At 35.6% G+C, this 23,367-nt stretch overlaps 1 protein-coding gene across 1 annotated transcript in view; it reads left to right on the forward strand.

Annotated features, from left to right (window-relative positions):
• LOC122519562 overlaps positions 1–23,367 on the forward strand; it is a 234,192-nt gene that overhangs the window by 115,957 nt on the left and 94,868 nt on the right. The window contains exon 3 of the mRNA XM_043639091.1: positions 11,356–11,432. Coding sequence (XP_043495026.1) covers positions 11,363–11,432 — 70 coding nt within the window. The 5' untranslated portion in view covers positions 11,356–11,362. The remainder of the gene's footprint in view (positions 1–11,355; positions 11,433–23,367) is intronic.

Genomic DNA, 23,367 nt, shown 5'->3' on the forward strand with positions numbered 1-23,367 from the left:
TATTAATTAACAATGTAGGTACGAATAGATCGATGAAATCAAAGATCACGAAGCTATCTAACTTTTTACGTAAATTAATTTCTAATAATAATTAACATGGATTATACGTATATGTGTATTTATTATATTTTAACGTTAAAAAAGAAAGAAAAAAAAAAAGGGAAAATAAAAATTAATCTTTTTTGGATAAAGAAACAACGGTTTCGAATCGAAAATCAATTCGTGTTTTAGTTTTAATTACTGTGAGTGCATCTCGATCTCTTATTTGATGCTCTATGAGCTTTGTGCTTCAATCGTTAAAGGAAACATCAAGTAACAATCGTAAAAGTAACAGAAAGGGAACTAAAGCATAGGTACCAACTCGACATTACTTACAGTTTTAATCCTACTCGTATTACTAGAAGATAAACTTTTCCTGCTCTGTAACGTTGAGAAACAAGACAAATTATTTATCATTTAGTAAAACACTCGTGTCTCGTGTCAACGATAAACGAATGACAGTCACTTATAATCGATTCATTCCGAACTTATTTTTTTATTGTTTGGTTAACAAAAATAAAAAAGGAAAAAAACGAAATAAAAATATAATAAAATACAATAAAAAAAAAAAGAACTGATTTTTACGGATAATTGGATGAATGGTCCGAATAGAAGGCAGTTAACGTTTTAGTGGGATGTATAATTAATCGTAATTACGGAAATGTATCGAGTTAATTTACTTACAGAGAGACATCCTCGAGTTTCGGCTGCACGGAACGCAACGGGAGTAGAACAAATATGTAATGACGCTCACATAGTTTCGCTTGCTTCGAAGATCTAACGTTACGTGAATCGATTAGCGTTAATGGACATGCAACGAGTAGAGAATTCGTTTGCCACTCGGTTATCTTATCGTATGCGAACACAATCGATGTTATTTCGCGAGAGTGCTCATCACATATTCGTCGAATATTGCTTTTTCTCTTTCTTTTTCTTTTTTTTCTTTTTTATTTTATCGAATTACCATCTACTTTGGCTAGGCAAAAATTCGTTCGAATAAACGATCGAAATATCTCCCCATACGTATCTGACAAATGGAATCTATTTTCTCTCTCTCTCTCTCTCTCTCTTTCTTTCTTTCTCTATCTTCTCGTTAACCCGTTTCATTACAAGGCACGTTTCAACGATTATCTCGGTTGAATAGAGCTTGGTAATGCTTCAAAAGAGGTGTACTACATAAAGGATAGGGAATATACACGATTCGTGCACTGAATTTGTTCATAATAAAATGATATGCCAATAACGATATGTACATGTATGTATTTACATACACACGTATATTTGATCGCAAGTTAACTCGTTCGTTGGGACCTCTGTTGAAAGACAATGAAACGATGTATATTATGATTTGTACAGATATATCCATACGTAATAAATTCGTTTATTCGAAAAAAGAATTTTACCAAGCTTTAAAATGAATACAATCCGTCGATCGAAGAAGCGAACGAGCGTACGGTAACGACTAATTTCAAAAATATCCCGCTGTAACGAAGAACGTGAATGCATAAATCACGTACGTGAACATAACGAGCGAAGCTCAACGATTACGTGTTGTATCGATACCGTTGAGGTTTATTACAACGAGCCCAGGCCAATAATAAATCTTTCGAAAGGGGTGACTTTCTTATCTTTACAGCGCCGTAAAGTTAACTAACTTTTTTTTTATCTTAGTTTCGAGCTAAAACTAACTTAATTTATAACTTCTCATTAATATAATATAATCATTTTAAGAAGAAAAGTTAGATCCTTTGGTTCGTTGATGCTTAAAAAAGTAAAGTATCAAACAAGAATAGCAAGGAAACGTTGTAATAGGCTTAGAATATTATCTATTATCTAAGTACACTACGTACTTAGATAGCTGAAAATGTATTATTTCCCTGAGGCTTAGAGAGTTTGATTAGAATCGAATATACCAGTGAAGCAAACACGCAATACACAGTGGGCTTTGTGGAATGGGATCCGATTCTATTACTCGTCCGCGTTGTTAACCTGCTTGATAAATCTCTCGCCTCACTCGTACGTGAGTTTGTTCACGTATACGATTACATGGTAATAGTGTTGGTAAAGAGGGCGAGAGGGTTAAAACAAGAGGACCCGTGGCAGAATACAGAGTTGCGATGCGACTATAGTTGTGTGCCCTGAATGGTCCGTTCGCACAGACAGTGAAGTACTCTGGCAGCGTTGCACATGAATGAGCGTTGCTCAAATCAACCGCATAATGGCCGTTCGAGATCATTTATCACGCACAGATTGTTGCATGCTCACGAAGGATCATGCTCTTGCTCGACGTCGTACAACCATGCGCCATTCCAGTTAGCAGCTTTTCCGGACGGCTCGTATCGTCCTGGACTCCAGTGTATTAACGCATCTACCTATCTTCTCTTTCCCATCCTTCGGGATTTAACGCATATAAGATTCTTTCAAAAATTCATCAAGTGATTAAGTTATTTCCGAGCTTTACCTACAAACTACCTAAGCGTTTCTGTTAAATATTTCACCTGTTCTATCTTACGCTACACGTAACACCGTTATTAAGGATCTCATGTACGCTCTCTTGCACTTAAGAGTCACTTAAGATTCTTAGTTTTTAAAGTCTTCGACACTAACGTTTAAATACTCAAGAGACCTGTAACGATACTTTTTTCTTTCTTTTTTTTTTTTCAATTGGAGAGTACAAAAGAGAAACATAGAATATTAAAGAGAAAAAAGAATGTGTAAATTGTAGTAACAAATTAGACTATTTTTCTTACTTATATATTAGAACACTCTATCTTTACCAGTTAAAATTTCAAGTCTTTTCTATCGTCAATACTTTTTATAGGTTCGATAGTTTCAAAGGTACTATCGATTATCAATTCAAACTGTTTTCATTTGCCATTCTAGCCAGCTACCAATCGTATCTTTCTTTTCCTTTTAATCGGAACACCTAACATTACTTCCCTTTTAACCGATTCCCATTTGTCCTGTATCAATGTTTTCTTTTTTCATAATCGAATACTATCCATCGATATATATATATATATATATATCTATATACATATATATCTCGTTTACAAAGCCATTGAATCATCCATTTGTTAAATGAAACATTTGATGTGTACTTGTGAATATAATGTAGTCTACATTATAATTGCTAAACATTAATATTATAGTTAAGCATGCACAATTATTTTCCATGTAATTACACATGACCGGTGGAGTACTACGTACGTAGAAACGTGCATTGAAAATCGCCCTCTTTCTCTTTTTACTTTTTATTTGTACACTCGAAAAAACGAGTCTGTAAGTGTTTGCATAAATTGCGATCGAGGTGAAAATGAGCGTTTAAAAGTTATAATTATTATATAATTATAATGAAAATTACGCAAATGCTTTTATTTTTGGTGTTATATAAGGCAAAAATAAAAGAGATAAGAGATATCAGAGAAAGAGAGAGAGAGAGAGAAAGAGGGTAAGAAGGAAGAGGGAGAAGAAGAGAGGAAATGATCGGAGTTCTTGCGAAAACGGTTTATTCGTGCAACGTTAGAATCCAAATGTTATTTTACTCCTGTTCTAGAACACGATAGGACGGAAATTTTATCCAGGGCGTGGAAACGGTTTAATATCGCTTGCCCGATGGTCGTTGCCTCGCGTCAATATTTTCTATCCGTAATACGAGCAAAGAGAGAAAGAGAGTGAGAAAGAAAGAGAGAGAGAGATAGATAGAGAGAGAGATAGATAGATAGAGGGAGAGAGAGAGAGAGAGAGAGAGAGAAGAGTTATCGATTATCAGTTAACGCATCTGTCTACAATCTCTCTTTGTCTTCCTCGCTCTTTTTACTCTTTCACGTTTCCTATTTCTTCTCAACGAAACCATACTTGCGGGTTTGCCGTTCTTTTTTTTCTTTTCTATTACTTCCATGTTTTATATGTGTATATACATATATGACACACAACACACACATATGTTTATATACACAGTTATATATGCGAAGTAGATATGTCTTTATCGTGTATATACAAATACTATTATATACTAAATAATGTAGTACATAAGTATCCATAGATAGAATGTTATTCCGTATGGGTGATTGTAAGTCTATGTGCGTTTGTCTAGTAGTGAGCATGCATCATGAAAAGTGCAATAAATGGGAACCTATAGTTTATCGCGAGGCAAGATAGAGCGAACCAGCAGATGACAATCGACGACAGAACAAAGCGATGCATCGAAAATCGCTAATGAAACATTTTTTCTATTTCTTTCCTCCTTCGTCTCTCGTTTAGTTAATACCTAGAAAAAAGTACAAAAACTTTTGTTCGTTTCTCTTTCTCTCTCTCTCTATCTCTCTCTCTCACTCTCTTGGTATGTGTTCGTCGGTTTTTGTTCTTATATTCTTTGATTTTATTCCATTGAAAGGATGTAATTATTTTATTAATAATTTATTATCTCCGATATAATTGTCTCATTGAATTACTTCGATGGAAAAAGACGTTTGTCGATTGGTAATCTATTTAATCGATTGGAGAGTTGACACATTTTTCTCTCCTTTTCTTCCGACGTAAGCATATACATGATAGTATCGATACGAGGAGAATGTGGTGAAATTGCTTTTTATAATCTTGCACGGTTCACTGTTTTGATGTGAAAGCCGGATATAATTTCATTAATCGGACGAGCCTAGCGTGGAACGGATCAGGACGATAAGCGAGCTAAAGGATAAGTACGAGGATCGTACGAGGATAAGTACGATCAGAGATTTTTAAGAGATTGCAATAAAAATAATTATTCGTTTAATTAATCACCGCTTTGTAACATCAATATCAGTTTTTTTAATGAAATACTTTCAAAGAATATTTGTTTATTATCGACTGATCATCCATTTGATATTTATTTTTATACCTATATAGGAATGCATGTAGGTACGTAGATATAGATACATATATTTTTATATATGTATAATATATCTATAAATATAGCAACGTATAGTTTTTTGTCATTATACTTTATTATACCATATACATATAGCAATATAAATGAAAATATGGTAAATCTAAATACTTGTATATAAATTTATAAATATGTATGTTTTTTAACATTAATTAGTGAAATTTGTTAATTCGTAAAATATCAGTTATTGTATGAAATAATTAAACTGACCAATTAAAATAGGAAAAAAGATATAATTACATACTTCAATTAGATAATAAATGAATTTATATAAGAAGCAAATAGTTAAAATGTGAAATTATTATTTGATCCTTAGATTAGATCCGATAAAACAGCACGACTATCAAAACATTCATTTTCAGAGTACAAGAAGAGATAAGAATGGATAATTATGAATATACTTGTAGAAAAGTAAAAAGACTTTAAAGATGGATCAAATTTCAATATAACCTCGTTAGATGGATCTAATATGCATCGATCTTTATATACTATATATTTATAAATATAGGTAAAGATATCTATCCTTTTTTTCTCTCTCTCTTTCTTTCTCTTGTTCTTTATACTTTATTATACTATTGTATATATATAATATAGAAAATTATAATATAGAAAATTTAGATACATATAAATTCATTCTCTTTCTCTTTCTTTCTCTTTACGTATATATGTATGCATATATCACTGTGCTTCTTTTTTTCCTCTTCTGTAAGGATTAATTGAATACCAGACATGTGCGTAGTATCTACATGCATGTGTCCAGTACGGTATTCTCCGTATCGGACGACAAAAATTTCGGATTCTCGTGGCATTTAGGTATTCCTGTTCGCAGTGTCGCTCTTGCCTTTTCGTACGTGCCATCGAGCTAGTGTGGAATTCGTTGTCTCGATCGATGTTCAGATTTCAATCCGTTCGCTTCGTGTACGCTCGTATATGATACCTCTGTACTGAAATTACACAGCTACATCTACGTATATATGTACTATAATACTAACGGCTATGATCGACAAAGATGCTTTCAGTATGAACATCTATATACACACGTATACACACACATACTTACTGTCCCCATACACGAACACAAATTCATCCATGCAGATTTACCTATGTCGATAGTTGCCGAAGGTTTCAACACACACACATACACACATTCAAACGATACTAGAGGCATTATTCAGAGATGATCTCGCTTTATGGATTCAAAAATCAGAGACTTTCTCTCTCGCTCTCTCTATTTTAATGCCGTCATTTATGCTATTTCGCAGGCAAAGATTAATCAATGGCAGTAATTTAAAGCTTCTCTCTTTCTCTTTCATATTGCATTCTTTAGTGAATTGTATTCAACGATAAGATAATTTTAAAACGAAGCACGGCTCCGATTGCGTTGAAATTCTATCGAAATTTATACATATTTTAGCGGAACAATAATGACAGAACCAGGCATTATCGTATATTTAACGAATTTCTTTTCCCTTTCTCTTTCTCTCTCTCTCTCTCTCTATCTATCTATTTCGATCTATTTCAATCTCTTCGATCTCTTCGATTTTTTTTATATTTATATATGTATATTAACGTATTTAAATATCTTCAAAAATTTTTATCATTCATAATTCTCTATATTTGTTCAAATATAAATGCAAGATCAGAATGTTATACACGTATCATGTTAAATCGTAAAGTGAATTAATCGTAAAGAACAAACGAACGGATGGGAGAGGAAGAAGAGGTGGAGGGTGATTGAGAGGGAGGTGGAAAAGAATCGAGATCGGCGGATGTATTCGCGTAATCGGTGCATTTACCAAATTTACATGCGTGTAAATCAGGTGTGGCTATACGTACGCCTGGAATCATTATACCAACGTGCCATTAAAATTAATGAACACGTTCTGTCTCGAGTTTTTCGATCGTTAATGAGATCTAGTATCGGCCGACATCGGTATCGATGATAACAATAAATACAAAGGAAATCGATTAATTCGCGATCAATGGCCACATTCTCTGTCTCTCTTATTCATTCCATATTTTTGAATATTCGTAAATAAATGAGATCGTATAAAGTTGATTTCTATTTTAATTTACTCATTTTTATAGCATTCGTTCGAATTAATTTCTTTATACGAATTATACTGGAGTATATTTTGGTTCTTTTTCTTTAACTGCATACCGTAAGTCACGCTTTTAAGAAAAACTTAATAATAAAAATGAGAAAATATTTATTTGACGTAAACAAAATTTATCGATTGACTCCACTACGAGTCAAGTTAATATACGTGTAAAATATATACAAATACATATCGTCCAAATAATTTCGGTATAATAATCTGCATGCCGTACCGTTTCAATTTGCCGAGTCTCTGTAATCTATATCTCTATATGTTTCCTTTTCCTCTTTTTATTTCCTCTTCTCTCTTGCTTTCAAACGCAATTAAACGATCGTCATTACTCGTTCGGTATCGGCTCGTATCTAAATCGTCTAATTTTGTATGATTTATCAGGGATGTGAGGGAGGGAACGAACGTTCAATACATCGATTACTATTAAATCTCCCTAGCCGTTCACAAGTATCTTTGGGATATTATTTTTGATCATCATTTCCACCCTCGGTTCCTAACCCGTCCCGTCCTCCTTACCCTTTTTAATCCACCACTCGCTACATTCGTGGATGGAACGATTCATTTGAAAGCGAGAGCTCACTCGGTAATTATCTACAAATTAAAATCCCTCTTTGCACTCCAAAGTACTCTCCTCTGCGGCCACTTTCATCGAAAACAGTAGTAGGTAGTATAGTAGTAGTGGTAGTGGTGATAATATTGGTAGTGTTGGTGGTTACTGACGTTCCCGTATCTACGTAGAGAGAAAGAGATAACAAACGGCATTTATTCGTTAAAACAGTATTAGCGAGAATTAACGTTAGTTAAACCGCCCGCTACGAAAATCATCTCTAAACAACACACTTTATTAGATTACCAGATAGGAGCATAGGGCATTCACCGACGCGACGCAAATACACTAATTCATTTCTACGATATAGTTAGTTCCTTTTAAAATTGGTAATACGATCGTTTTTTCGATGACGTTGTTATCGTGTTCCGCGATATTGGAATGTAGATAAGAATTCGAAAAATGCTTGAAACTTCTGTCTTGATTTACTCTAATTTTTTTGTTCTATTATCATCGCAATATTTTTCATCTCTTCGTTGAATTATCATTCAATTTTCATTTATTCGCTATCTTTACTCATTCCATGTTCACGGATTAATCGAACAAAAATTATTTCCTTCCATGTTTCTCTCTTTCTCTCTCTCTCTCTCTCTTTCTCTTTTCCTTTCATTTAACGATTTAAGTTTATATGCATGTAATGACCTGTTCCATGTTCACGGCTAAATCGAACAGAAATTATTTCCTACGGTTTATCTCTCCCTTTCTCTCTCTTTCTCTCTGTCTTCGTTATTGTCCCTCCCATTTAACGATTTAGGTTTATATGTATGTAAGCTTTCCCATAAGCTCGTACACTTCGCTCAGGAGACGAAGGGAGTACTGTCCAAAGCACCCGTACGCGTTTCCACGCGCCATTGTCCGCAGGATCGGTTCTGTCTCTCGAGACATTAAGCACCATGCACGTACAATGATCCCGTGTCCACATCTCCCTTACGGACGTACGCATACGCGCTCGCGAATGTCGCGTTGTATCATTAACTATATATGGCAACAAGGCTATTTCGCTTCTGATGTATCCTGATCGTCAAACAGTACTACGTGGTACGGACTATTGTCATACTCCTTAGTATCGTTGCTCGAAGGATTCAAGGATTACTACGTTAATCCAAACATCTATCAGCTTTTATGCTACAATCCATTCAAGCATTATCGGTATTAGTATTTTATCGTTTTCAAATGAACAATCGAATTTCTTGATGACCGTTCGTTATTATTGCAATTCCTTCTTATTTATATTTTTATATTCAATATTGAAACTTGAAAAATCTTATACAAAGGAAAACATCGCTCTGTATGTGTTTTTAAAACACGTGTGGTATGTAAGAAAGGAAACTTTAAAGCTAATTAATAATTAATGAATCGTTCTGCTTGTGTTATTGGAGTACACTAACAATAAGAAAGCTGTTTAGCTAAATGGCTATTAAATACGTTAAACCATGCATCCATCAGCTGTTTTCCTTCAATTTATTCAAGTTTTAATGTTTTATTGTTTTTAAATTATTGAGATCGAATTTCAAGATAATTGTGTTTCCATATAAATACATACCTTTAAATCCGATGGCAGTTTACAAATAAATATTGAAAAGACAGTGTTCCGCATTTATTCTTGGAATACGCGTGCCGTTTAAAAAAGCATCGAGGAAGCTGCGAAGCTGAATGTCTGCTGCATTTTTCTCTTATTCTCTCTCTCCTTCTCTTTTTCTTTTTATTTTTCTTTTTCACTATCCATCTTCCTTTTGCCCGCGGGCTCTTCTTGATGCCAGGTCTGGCATCCTAAGAGCGTGAGAGAACCGAGCTAATATCCACGAAGGAGCCTTTATTTTTCTTTATTAGCCCGTCGCGGTAACAATGGCCGGGCCGAGCATCCGGTGTCAATGGTCTGGCTTTTCGCAAGCACGAAGAAAGGAAAGAAATAGAGGAGATGAGGAAATAGGGGGATATGAAGGCGAAGGAGGATGAGGATGAGAAGGAGGAGGAGGAGGAGGAGGAAGAGGAAGAGGAAGAGGAAGAGGAAGAGGAAGTAGAAGGCTTGCTAACCGGCCGAGCGAATACTTTCTTCTCTTCTTCTGGAAGCTACTCTTCTCTTCTCGAGCTAGCTGTATCTGCAACATTTCACTCCCCTTCATCCTTCGTGAATGAGGAAAAAGAGAAGAGCACAGAGGTAGAAAAGAATGGGAAGGGGCTAACGGGGGAAAAAAACTCCTTCGTATAGACCGTAGACGATGCTACGCAAAGAAGAAGTAGAAAGAGAAGAGGTGGAGAAGGAGGAAGAGTATTACGAAGAAGAATAAGAAGAAGGAAAGAGAACAAAAAATAGGGAGATAGAAAGATATAAAGGGAGAAAGAAAGAAAGAAAGAAAATGAAAGAAAAGAGAAACGAAGAAGTTGGAAAAGGATCTTCTTCGGAAGAAGAAGAAACACATCGCCTTCGGCATCTAGTCGTCCTCTTCTCTTCCATCAGAAAATGTTGCACCGGTTCTTTCACAACCCTCTTATTTTCTTTCCCTCTCTCTTTCTCTTTCACCCTCGACGTCATGATAGTTCCTTCTAAATAGCCCATGTGACGCTACCAGCCACCGTATTACATTCCACGCACGCTGACACGAAACCGAGAACTATACAACGATCTCACCCTATCCTTCTGTATAGTATACACATACATTCTTCTACTCTATTCTCTCGCTACCATTCCTTTGCACGCTGGAGCACAGGAACGGTTATATTCCTCGAGAACCACAGAGAGGAAGAGAGAGAGAAAGAAGGAGAGGGAGAAAGATGGTACACGATTCCGATGGTTTCTAACGTTAGAGATGGCCGCGTCGATGCGTGTTATCCTCCTCCTCCTTCTCCTCCTTCTCCTCTTCTTCCTCCTCTATCTTCTCTTTGCTCCTTTTAGATTTACGTTCCTCTACCACATTGCTCTACACCATTTTTCTCCATTAGCTGTCTCTCTCATTCACCCATTCTCTTTCTTACTCACTGTCTCGCTATCTCTTGTTCTCTCTCTCTCTCTCTCTCGTTTTCTTTCGTTTAGCTTATTTTTTCATTTTTTTTCCTTTTTATCGTCCTCTCACTCTCTGGGTATTCCCTTCATCCATTAAATTTTATGTTTACGAGCCAAACGTTCGCCGATTATGATCCTTTTGTTAAGTATGAACTTTGGATCGATGGGACAATGTTGATCGAGTTCATTAAATGGGGGATTATTACATCGAGAAAAATGGTTTTTTTGTTTCAAGAAAATGCGATGTTTTAACGGTATTACGAAAAGGTGTACCGATTAGTCTCACCATAAAGATGGAGTTTGACTTAAACTTGGTATAGAATATTCTATTCGATCTTACGATCTTACGTGAAACTCCGTAATGGACTTTGACGGTGAATTCCGATTGACTCGTAAAGAAGGAACGATCAATTTCGATGAACGAGAGATATATATCTTAAGAATGATCCATCAATAACCATCGACTTCCATAGCTAATCGGAAAGAAAGATCGACGAAATATTTTCCCATCGGTATATATAATATACGTTTTCAAAAAAAGGAAAGAAGAATCCTCTCTTATAATAAATAACAACTATTTTTTATACTATTTAATCGTATGCATAAAGTCATGTTAAAATTAATATTTACTACGAACTATTTGTAAGGAACAATTTGTGTCTTCTTTTAGATCGAAGATGAAACGGCCATTGGTGCTGACGTGCTTCCTGCTGCTCCACTCCAGTATCCTGGGTGCACCACGGACAGGTTAGCAAATATCATAGATTAATAGTTAATCCTTGACTGATCTCATTCGTAATCTCATTCGATAATTGAAAAAGTAAAAGTTTCTAGAGTTAAATGTTGTCCTACGATTTGTGAAATCAAATTTAGTCGATATGCCGGAAAATCCATTTAAGTAGGTTGTTTTTTACCGTTTTATATCCAAGAATGTAAGAAGAGATATAGTATAGAGTTCGTTGGATCTTAAAGGGAAGAAAAGAGATAAAGAGAGATGAAGAAATGGAAGAGAATGAGATCCTTAATCCACCAAGGTCGCTCGGGAATCTGTCGTGAACCCGTGCGAAAACAACGTCGAGGGGTGGATTATGATGATCGTGGTAGTAACGTCGGAAGGACTCATGAATGGCTTTCTATCTCTCTTTCTCTCTCATTCATTCATTTTCCCTCTATCTTTTTCTCTATCTCTTTCTCACCCTCCATCTCTTTCCATCTCCTTCTCAGTCTCGACCTAATGCACACTCAACCGTGCCACATAACGGCGGACCTTTCCACCATCCTTTTCTCAATTGTACTCGGATAGACAAATTAGTCTCCGCGTTTCCCCTTTTCCTCCAGTCTTATTCTCACCGAACGTTCCAACGTTTTGTACTCGCTTTGAATGGCGCCTCGTTTCCTGGACGAAGAAGACTAGACGTTTTGGCCAGGATTTAAGGTAAATAGGATGTTCCTATTATTATTCAATGGACGTTGAGAACCTCTCTTTCCTATTTTATTTATTTTATTATTATTTTATTTTTTGTATTCGTTTTTCTTTCATTTTGTTCTCTGCAAAAAAATTGTTTCTCTCTTGTTTTCTCATTAATTTGATCTCTTTCGTTAACATTTTTCTAACTTGTCAAGAATTTCCTTAATACAGCGCTACCTATCTTACACTTATATATATATATATATATATTATATATAACTATATAAGTGTATAATTACACTTATACGGTACAAGAAAGTTCCGACATATTCGCGTACTACTCACTAGCGTTATCATATCTGCTTATGCAGATACCACTCGTCGTATCACATTTTCAGAGACGGCAGCGCACCTTTGCATAAGTCACGGTTTGTCTTCGTGAATTCAAACATCGTACGTTCTTTCTCTTTCTATCTCACTTAGTCTATCTGCCTACCTGTCTGTTTCTCCATCTCTCTATCCTTCTCTTTCTCTTATGTGACATTTACGCGAGGACCAGAATTCGCGAATAATTTCCTAGATGCTTTGTAGAACTTTGCCTAGCTTTATTCAAATCCTCGTACTAATTTCTAAGAAAGAACTTTTCTATTACTAATCCCTCTTATTTCCTTCTATTACTACATTTTTCTTTCTAATTCTTTTTCGTAAACACAAGTAATTATTTCAAAACTTATTTTTATTTCTCACGAAGTGAGAAAAAACTTTTAAATTATTAACAATTCATTCTTTTGTATCGCTTTTACTTATTTATTTATCTTTTTTTTCGTACAAATATTCTCGAGACTACTCTTTCTCTCTCTCTCTTTTACAGAGAAATACATACACGCGAACGGAGGTAAACATTTACTTACTAATCAACTTAGGCAGTGAAGTAACAAGCAGTTTTGGTAATTACCAGTAAAGTAACCGCGAGCAATAGTCAAAGTTGACCGTTCGCAAAAGGTTGGAAAGCTCATTCGCACGATCGAAAGCAAAGTGGCTCGTTCGTCGAGTCACCATTCCAGTTACGACAGGTACATTGTAAAGGAACCGCAGTGCGTCGAAGAATAGCGTACGGGGAAACCGGACTTTCCACCCTTCCGACTTAATTGGCGGCTTTAAGAGTTCGTTTCGACCAGAACACCGGCATAGTGCTCTTTCTCTCTCTCTCTCTCTCTCTCTCTCTCTCTCTCTGTCGAAAGATCGAAGTGTCGCCACTTTGAAAGCTCGCCGAAACTCTCGGAAGACTCGAAACTCGATAATGGCACGAAACACGAGGGAGATCACGAGAGAGAGAGAGAGAGAGAGAGAGAGATAAGGAGATGGAAGAAAATTTATTGTACACGCAAAGGGAATCAGTAAGGATTGAGAAAATAGAACTGATATAAATTAATATTAAGTTTCTAATAAAATAAATGTCAACGTGTTATATGGTATGAATATCAAAGATGATATTAAATTAAATTCGTTAAATAAATATTAAATAAAAGGAAAGCTTTTTATTCTTTAATGGCCAAGAAACGCAGAATTCAATTCACACCTACGTGGGGAAAAGATCAATAGTTTTGTATACTTTTGATAAAATAGAGAGAACAAAAATAGAAATTTTTATTCTATCTCGATAAATGAATAGACGAATAAATAGAAAGAAATTCACTTTTCTTATTTGGTCAGACCGCATCGACCAGATCTCGTATTGGATTAAACCAACCGAGAGAAAGTGAGAAACAAAGAAAGATAGATAGATAGACAGATAGATACATAGAAAGAAAGAGAAGGAGATAGACACAGAAATAGACAGACATACAGACAGGAAGTATAGGAAGTGGAAGGATAGCTATGCCATTCGTCTCTGTCTTTTCACAAATTTGATTTCTACCCACTCGTATTTCAGTGAAGTCGATGGCTAAAAGCCTCGAGAAGTCGAGTTAATAAGTGTCATTTCCTTCGGTCTACAGTGGTATGCTGGAGGCATCTAGATAAATCTTCGTTTTTGCAACGTCTCTCGCTTTCTCCATCGGTTTAACGCACACATTGTTAACGCGCACGCATAAATACGCTTCTCGTTGAAGCTAACTGTGGAAACGGTAAATCTACGTGCTTTTGCGAATCAAATGTATATATATATGCATGTATTCAAGATATACCTAGGAACATAGAGAGATCTTTGTGTGTGCGTACATACGCGTCTGCGTGCGTGCCTATGTGTATGCGTGATTATATATACGTGTCATAGCACAGAGCACAGGCATCCTATTATCTCGAATATTAGGAACGTGTTAAGTTCACAGCAAGGCGTCGCTTTGTCTCGTTTACGTACACAAAGCGCGTAAAATCGAGGCTCTTCGATGCACGCTATCCTCAGAGACGAGTTTCTTCGATGTTTTCATCGATTCGTCTCTCTTCATTTCTGAACAAGTGTCTGACGAGAAGAAATAGAGAGAAGAGAAAGGGAGAGACAAAGAGAGAGAGAGAGAGAGAGAGAGAGAAGGAAAAAAGAAAGCTCGTCTTTCATGTATATACATGCAATTTAGTATTGCGGTGGCTGCAGCATCTCTTCAGCAATTTACCATGCGAATTATAATTCAAATTCGTTATATCCTATAATAACTTTGAAGGGAGACCAAGGGAGAGAAGAAAATAAAGGGAGAGAGAGAGAGATAAAGATAAAGAAGAAAAGAGAAAGAACATCTGCTTTGGAGTAATCTACGTGGAAAAAGGGTCGGACAAACTTTGATAGAAACAAGCTTTTTCATTGGAAAAGAACTAATTTTACGATGAGAAAAGTGCACGGTTACAGGCTAAAGGGGAATAGGTAGGATATAAAGGGAAAAAATACTGTTGGGAGAGAAAAATAGAAAGAGAGAAAGAGAGAGAAACGAAGAAGAGACAACGCGAGCCGCTGAATTCGTTTCTCCTCCTCGGCCCGGTGGTTTTGCAGCGTCGTAATAAAAGTGCATTTCTATCTCTCCCCTTATACAGGCCGAGACTGAATGAATATTAGCAGGAAATGAACAACGCGACCTTTCGGTTAACGTGTCGCGAATCTTTTTTTTTTTCTTTCTTTCTTTCTTTCTTTCGATTTCATGAAAATTTCACTGAACAAAACAGAAAATATTCTCGTATAAAAGATCCTCAGGGTTACATGATAATATCTCATTTCTTTTCCATCCCTTTATATTCCCTATTTTTTTCTCTATATATTTAGTTTCTTTATTTTCTTGTGTATCTTTTATAAAATTAACGAAAATTTTTGAAAGAAGGATTAACCGTAATATGCGCATAGAAGATTTGATTTTTTCATAATCACGGAGAGATCTACTACGTCCGTTTCTATTTAAAATTGATTATTCCTCCTTTTTTCTTTTGTGCGTAGAAAGAGATAGAAGAAAAGAAATAGAGAAAGAGAGAAAGAGAGATAAAGACGAAAAAAGGGATAAGGAAAAGGATAGGAGACGGGCGTTATTTTTATTACCACGAATGCTTCCTCACCTGAGTTTCTCTGTTAGATGGGATACTGCTTTGGCGCACATGCGAGTATGCTCAGGCTGGGTTCGAATGAGCGATCATAAACTCCCGGAGGGGTAGCGAAATGCAAGCGAGCGAGGGCTCGAGTCCACTCCGAGTTCCGAGTGCTGGGTAACCTCGTAAAAAACACTTCTATTTCCACGGCCATTTAGCTCGATCCTCTTTGATGATTTCCCTTCATTCTTCTTTCTCTCTCTCTCTCTCTCTCTCTTGCTATATATCTATATATTTTTTTCTCTTTCCCCCTTCCATGCTTTCTCTCTCTCTTTCGTTCTTCCAAATTTTTTTCCTCTTTTAATCTTTATGCTCTTCCCTTTCTTCTCATTTTATTTCATACCACAGGAAACCTTTTTCTCTCATTGAGATCGTAACGCATTAGTTTGCAACACGTTCTTATTCTACTCTCTTTTCTCTCTCTCTCTCTCTCTCTCTTTTTCATTCTATCTTTCTCAACCTCATCCCTTTCTTTCCCCTTTTTCAACTCACGGTTACTTACTCTTCCTATCTTGTTCTACCCTCATCTCCTCAACTCCCCTCTTTCTACAGTTTTTCGCATCAAGCTATAACACATGCTCGTTTTCTCACTCTTTCTCTCTCATTTCTCACAACACACCCTTCTCTCGCTCGACCGAGTGTAAAACCAAGAATCACAGAAGGGACGTCGATTTTCTCCCTTCCATCGAACTCGCCAAACACCGGGAATCATTGGTATCTAACTCGTGTTCGTGTACGAGCCGATTCAACGGTGGTTCGCATAATTTTCTCGGCTGTTCTGCACCGTGAATTTCTCTCTCTTTCTCTTTCTCTCTTTCGTTCTCTCTCCAACTCGCGCGAAATCACCCTTATCTGACCACAAAGCTGATATGCACATTCTCTCCCAGTGGTTCTGCGATAACGGGACTCCGACCCCGTGAATTTTCGAACGAGGGACTCTCCTTCACTACTGTTGCACGCAGCTTAGGAGCCGCGATAATACACTATAAATAGAAAAAAGTGTGAGAGTAGGTTCTATAGATAACTCGATAGATATTTGCTGAAATAGAATTTTGATTACCTATACAAATCTAAATCATTTGATTTCATTTTCGATAAGTTAGTTAAAATTACGATTAATCGTTAATAATAATAATAAAAATATGTATATGTATCTCTGATATACACGAATCAGTGGTATAATTGAGCAATGTTTTAAATTAGGTCAATAAATAATAGGATAACATTTATTTTCGTATTCAAAAAAATCGTATTTCAAAATGTTGTCAAGTACACGTATATTGAATTGTTTCTTCAATTTTTTATCAGCTACGAATACTTTAATTAATGTTTTCGTATTTATTGTCCTTTGTAATGTTTACATTTTGTTTTCGGCCAAACGACTTATATCTTTTTATTTTAGTACGTCTCTGTCAATCGAATTGTGGTCGTGAACGTAACAGCAACAGCCGAAAGTCATAGACAACGATTTCCAAATGTTCTCGATGCAGATAAAAAGTGAGGGCAGGAAATAGGGAAAAAGGATTATACCGATTTTTATATTTATAATAAAACCGATTTTGGTTTTCTGAAATATCATTATTTTTCTTTTATCCGCCTATATGCAATTTAAATGTTTTTATAACTTGTACCTATATTTCTTACCATGTATTCTTTTCATACAAGCAAATTCCGATTTTAAATTATGTAAAACAAATCAACGCAAAATTGTAAAGAAATGGATTTAATTATAAATGGAGTTCCTTTTTACGATTATAATAAATTTATTAGTAGAGGAAAATCTTTAATTTTATAATTTAAATGAAAAAAAAAGAACAAATGGTACACTCCTTGTATCGTCTAATTTTTGCATATAAAATTACCTTTATTCAGAATACACTCTATATATATGCATACATACGTATATTCAATTGATAACTATTGGTTTCGTTCGTTAACGTTTTACGTAGCGATTCATGAAATGATATTGTTTGTAAAAGAAAAAAGTCGTAATGGCAATGGCACAGTCGACCGACTGAACATTTAAAAGAATTGCTAGAAAAGCGTACCTCTTAGGTGGGAGGAGAAAGGCGCTGGGATAGAGCGTAATTGGTTTCCTTTTCGTGTGTGTGAGAGAGTTTTGCGAAAGAAAAGAAACGCTGCGTAGATACGAGAGGAGAGTGAGCGAGAGAAAAAGAGAAAAAGAAGAAGACAAATAAAAAGAAAAAGAAAGAGAAGGAGAAAGAGAAAGCTTGCAAAGCGCCTGAAAGAAAGAAAGAAGAAAAAGAAAAGAATAGTATAAGAAGGAAATAGAAGTAGAAATAGAAAAGGAAGAAAAAGAAGAAGATGATGATGATGATGATGATGATGATAATGATGATGATGATGATGATAGAAAAGAGAAAGAGGAAAGAGAAATTTTTCTACGGGGAAGCAAACGAAAGAAACCGTTTTCCAAACGGCCTTTCTTCTTTCTCAACACACAATTGGTTCACGCTTGTCCGGTGAGATAGGTACGAAGGAAAGAAGAAGCGCTTTAATAAGCTCGCGTAATTCATTCGTGAACGCGCTAAAAGCATTTTCCTTGGCTGCTCGACCGCCATATTATCCGCTCTTATTACGTACGTAGTACCTAAAACGCGTACATATGTAAACATAGGTGAGGTATATGCGTCGTATATGTATATACAATTACATACATACATATATATATGTAGTATATATATTAGAGGAACTAACGCGTAGCTATCTCCTATACTTTTCTATATTTCTTGTTAAATCTCGTCTGTACTTTGAGCCGCTTGAGAGGATGGTTACATCGTACCGAGGAGTACTGTTGCAAATACTTTGAACAAAGGAAAACTCCCTTTTCATAGGTCTCTGTGCGTATAATAATTGTATATAATATTATGCAAGCGTATATATATATGTATGACATATACGCACGTAGACGGGTAGAAATATATGTATGTATATACATATTTATATACGTAAAATTTACTAACCTACGTCAGCAATTCATTTTTCAAGTATTCGCGGCTACTTAATCATTTATATTTCAATTAGTCGAGTTGAGTTTAAATGGTGAAAAATTATTTTTCCCACATTCTGCTGTTCTCTGCCCTTCCTCCTATGGTTTTATAAAAATTCTCAACATTATAACTTTTTTTGAAATTCCAACGCACGAAAATATTCTAGATGCATGTTAACGAGCATTACGAATAAAAAAGGCTAGGGGAGAATGGAATGGAATGTATAAGAACAAAAAGACAAAATTATATAACATGTAGAACAGGACGTGGATAATCACGTTTTTATAAGTTCCAACGATTTTTCCGGTTCCTTCGTAGAGAACGTAAAATCACGAGGAAGGTTAATCAGAGTCAAAGCAAATAAGCGAAGGACTCAACGTGCTAGGTAATTACTAAGGTCCGTTAAAGTGAATTCCGACACTGTTCCTCGAGCCTGAGTGCACACGCACGCGACGAATAGTACGTGTGCGAGCAGCGACGCACGAAAACAAAAAAATTGTAGCAAAAAAAAATAAAGAGAAAGAAAGAGGTAGAAAGAGGTAGAAAGAGACAGAGAGAGAGAGAGAGAAAGAGAGAAAGAGAAAGTGCTGACGACGATTAAAAGCTCGGCCTTGCACACCTCCCCTCTTACTCCGATAACCTCCCTTCCGCTATGCCCTTTTTACGCGTCAAGCTTCACCTCTGACAAAGCTGGAAGCATTTTGTTGAGTATTAAACTTGACTCTTTCGATCCGATCCAGTCGTGTTTCCTGTCCATCGGAGAAAAAAAAACGGGAATGATTTCTCTATCTTTCTCTCTGTCTCTCTCTCGTTCTATCGCTCTCTTTCATCAAATGATTTGCTATTAACTTCGTAAATGAAATTATTTTACAGAAAGAAGGGGGACGGAAGAGTCAGAGCCACGAAGAGACAAATGCGGGAATATCCCTCCCTTCAATATTTTATACTTTCATTATAATCCGTTGCACGCAGCTTACGTTTTCAGGTATCTCTTAATTAAATCGAAAACATGAATAGAAGACGACGAAAAAATACGAGAAAAAATTGTCTATCTTCACTCACTTTTTCACTTGTGTTTATCTTCGAAAGTTTTACAAAGGATTTTCGTTTTTGATAGTCATTAGAATGATTCGTACTTAATAAAAACGTACAATTGTCAGTATTATCGGACTAAAGACCTAAACGAGAGAACGAACAAGTGGGAAGGGGGAAAGGTATGGTGGGAGGAAAAAGTTCGAATCGATTTCCGACAAGGAGAAATATCGTGTTAGGTAGTAGTGCAAAGGATAGAAAAGTGTGAGTATGTGAATGTGCGAGAGGAGGTTGAGATACGAGAGTGGTTTGGGTGAGAGAGAAGAACGTGCTGCTTTAGAGGGAATTTTTTGGCGGCATTTACGATTTATATTTTACGCCAGATTTGCCGTTGTTATCGTCGTCGTTGTAGTCATCGAGCATAGTTGGGACTACGTTCGTAGACATACTTTTTCACTGGTATATCGCATTCGTAGCAATGCTTTCCTGGAAAATCACAGATTTTTCGTCGTTAGGAATTCCCGCGTAACCGTGTACTTATTAGGTAAAAGGCAGAAAATTAGCAAACGCACAATCTACGAGGATTCGCGGTGACGTTCACCGGTTTTATTATTTTTCTCCACAATTGTGTTGTTTTATCAACATACAATGTTTCAACGAGTCTAATACCTATCCGTTATTTTTTTTTCGTCTATTTTCAAATATTATCTTCTTCTCTGTACTTACTTTTATTCAAATATATATCTTCATCCGCTAAGATATTTACAATCTACGTATATACATTGATTTCAATTGTCACGGACAGTCTTGATGCAGTGAGTACATTCACATATTCTTTATCCCTTTTCTCTCTTTTACATTTCGTACATTTCTGTGTATACATATACACGTGCACGAACAAATCTACGCGTGTGTTTGTAAAACATAGACTTAGAAGCTTAGAGAAAGGGAGAACGAATGATAGAGAGGTAGAGAGAAAGAGAAAGAGAGAAAAGGGGGATACTAGACGCACTAGATAGTCGGCGCTTTGTATTTGCCCATTAATAGTGAACTACCATCCTAACTGGTTGCCTAGTCTGCGCTGAGAAATTAGCGGAGGCGCTAATTGCGTTACGTAACCTAGTTAGGGATGTGTGCACTTGGAAATTCGAAGCGAAGATCCTCTCTTCCTCTTCTCCTCCCCTCTCTCTCTTTCTCTCTCTTTTTCTTTCACTCTCTTTCTATTTCATACTCTCTATCGTCGACTCCGACTAGTTTTCTTTCCTTCTTTCATTCTTCCTTTCTTCCGCTCTGATTTTCGTCGTTTCTTTTACATTTTCTCTCTGTTCTCCTCGATGCCGAACGAGCCTTTTCGTTCTAATTACGATCGTTGCCTTGCACCACCCCACAATGACCCCCTTTCTCCGTGACCTCCTCTTACCTTCCTACTAGATATCTTCTACTACTGCTATAGTAATTAATACTAACTCAAACGGATCTGTCCTGACTAGCACAGCTGACACAAATCACTGAACCGTACGTACCATCCTCTTAAATCACGTTTTTAATAATTTTAATAAATTTTCCTTTCTTTTATTTTTGTATCCTGATATTTTTCAATATTCTATAAATACTTTTTCTCAATTATATCTATTTATAACGTACGATAAAAATAGTAAATTCGCTGTAAAACTTACCAATAAAAACAATCATTAATTTATATGTTAAAACGATATGCTAACACGCGATCGGTAACAAATACTAAATATCAAATATCAATATCGTTGACGTTATTGATCAATTAACAGCAATTATAAGGAACGTTGATTGATACGATATTAAATTTAAAACACGATACGATTCGTATGAACCTTCAACTTGGGTAGAAAATTCTATGCAAAATTTGTATATAATTTACACACATATTACATACTTATATGTATAAGAATACATTGAACGATCAAAGAAAACACGCGAATATAATGCATAAAAGTGATCATCGTCATCGTCGTCATCCTCGTCGTCAGAGAAAGAGAGCGGGTCAAGTCTTCTCTCGCACTTCTCTGAGCTCGACGTAAATATTATATATAAATATGCATTGTGTCGTTGAGAAGAACTACCCCCGACTGTGATGCAACCAACACGACCCTACGAATTTGGAGTGGCACCTGTATATATATATTTGCTTTATGTACAATATATACGTGTATACTTGTCGTATTTGTATGTTAGCAAGCAAGTAACGAGAGGAAGGCTCATGGCCGCATAAACATAAAGCCAAAGCTCTAGCGTTCGATACGTCGACAGTGAGTTTCAATGCGAAATATCGGCCTGGTTGGAACGGAATGACCGTTGCTATCTCGATGCACCACCGGCTGTCCACGATCGACCGTCAAGAGACAAGCGGTGAAAGGGAGAAAATGGATAATGGTCCTGTAATAACGGAGAAATATTAATTTCAATCCCGTACTTTTATTTCTTTTTGACATATTGGTTTGATAGTAGGCACTATATATATATATATATATATTTTCGAATATCGAGACTTTTGCATCTTATTGTTAAAATAATCGATTTTCTTTTTTACAATTAGAGGAATAATATTATTCGGTTAAGAATACGATCTTATAATTTTTATATATTATATCTTTTTTTTTTTCATAAAATTTAATACTATTCTTTTCTTTCTTTCTAATATATCGGTTATAGGTACTAAATATTTTCGAGTATCAAGAATTTTGCTTCCTATAGTAAAAATGATTTTTCTCCAGTTAGGGAAATGGGAATGAATGTTATTCAATTGACACATTATTTAACGGCAATTAATTAATAGGCTTTACATTGCTAGTATTTATTAATCGGTATCTTAAAAATAGTCTTTTCATTGGTTTCGTTTATTAAAGTCAGCTCTACTTAAATTTTATTGTTCAACATTTTATGTTTTAATTCTTTAATATTTGATTATCTTTAATATCATTTTTTGTAACAAATGAATACAAGACCATTTTGTTATCTTAGCTTTCTGAATATTATTATTGATAATTTGCAGAAGAAATGATGAAAAATACGAGTTAAAATTGACCGATAGTTTGCATGTATTCGCTTAATTTACTGCTAGTGAGTAAAATGTTAAGAATATAACGTTTAAATGTTTTAATATATTTTATTTATATAAATCCAAAAAGTTAAATAAAATTAAATATTCATAATTAAACATTTACCACTATATCAAATATTTTTATCGATAATTAGATGGAAACGGTTGCGAAGAAAAATACACGTGATCACTAGATCGTATATCAAATTTCTCATCATCAACCTGGACATCATATTTATGCACGAAGACTAAAAATAAGAATGAGAAGAAGAAGAAGAAGAAGAAGAAAAAGAAAGAGAAGAAGAAGAAACCGTGATTATCTCGATCATGGGCATTTCTTTTAAAGCTTTTCGCTCAGTTGAAAGGTAAAGTTTTCCTGGAAAACGTTTTCTAAGTTCTTTCTTTCTTCCTTTATCTTCCTTATTCGTCAGTTCGTTCATTCGTTCGTGCTAGAGGTTTGCGTGGCAAACCAAGAAAATGTCGATGCTTCGATGCTCGATAGCTTTTTCGAATAGTTCTACGAGTAAGACTTTTGAAACATTCAGTGTTCCCGAAACGTAATTGTTTCCTAGAACTTGTTTGCATTGCAGACCA

This window comes from Polistes fuscatus, unplaced genomic scaffold (genome assembly GCF_010416935.1).
Source record: "Polistes fuscatus isolate 324 unplaced genomic scaffold, CU_Pfus_HIC Scaffold3, whole genome shotgun sequence".
Classification (NCBI taxonomy): domain Eukaryota; kingdom Metazoa; phylum Arthropoda; class Insecta; order Hymenoptera; family Vespidae; genus Polistes; species Polistes fuscatus.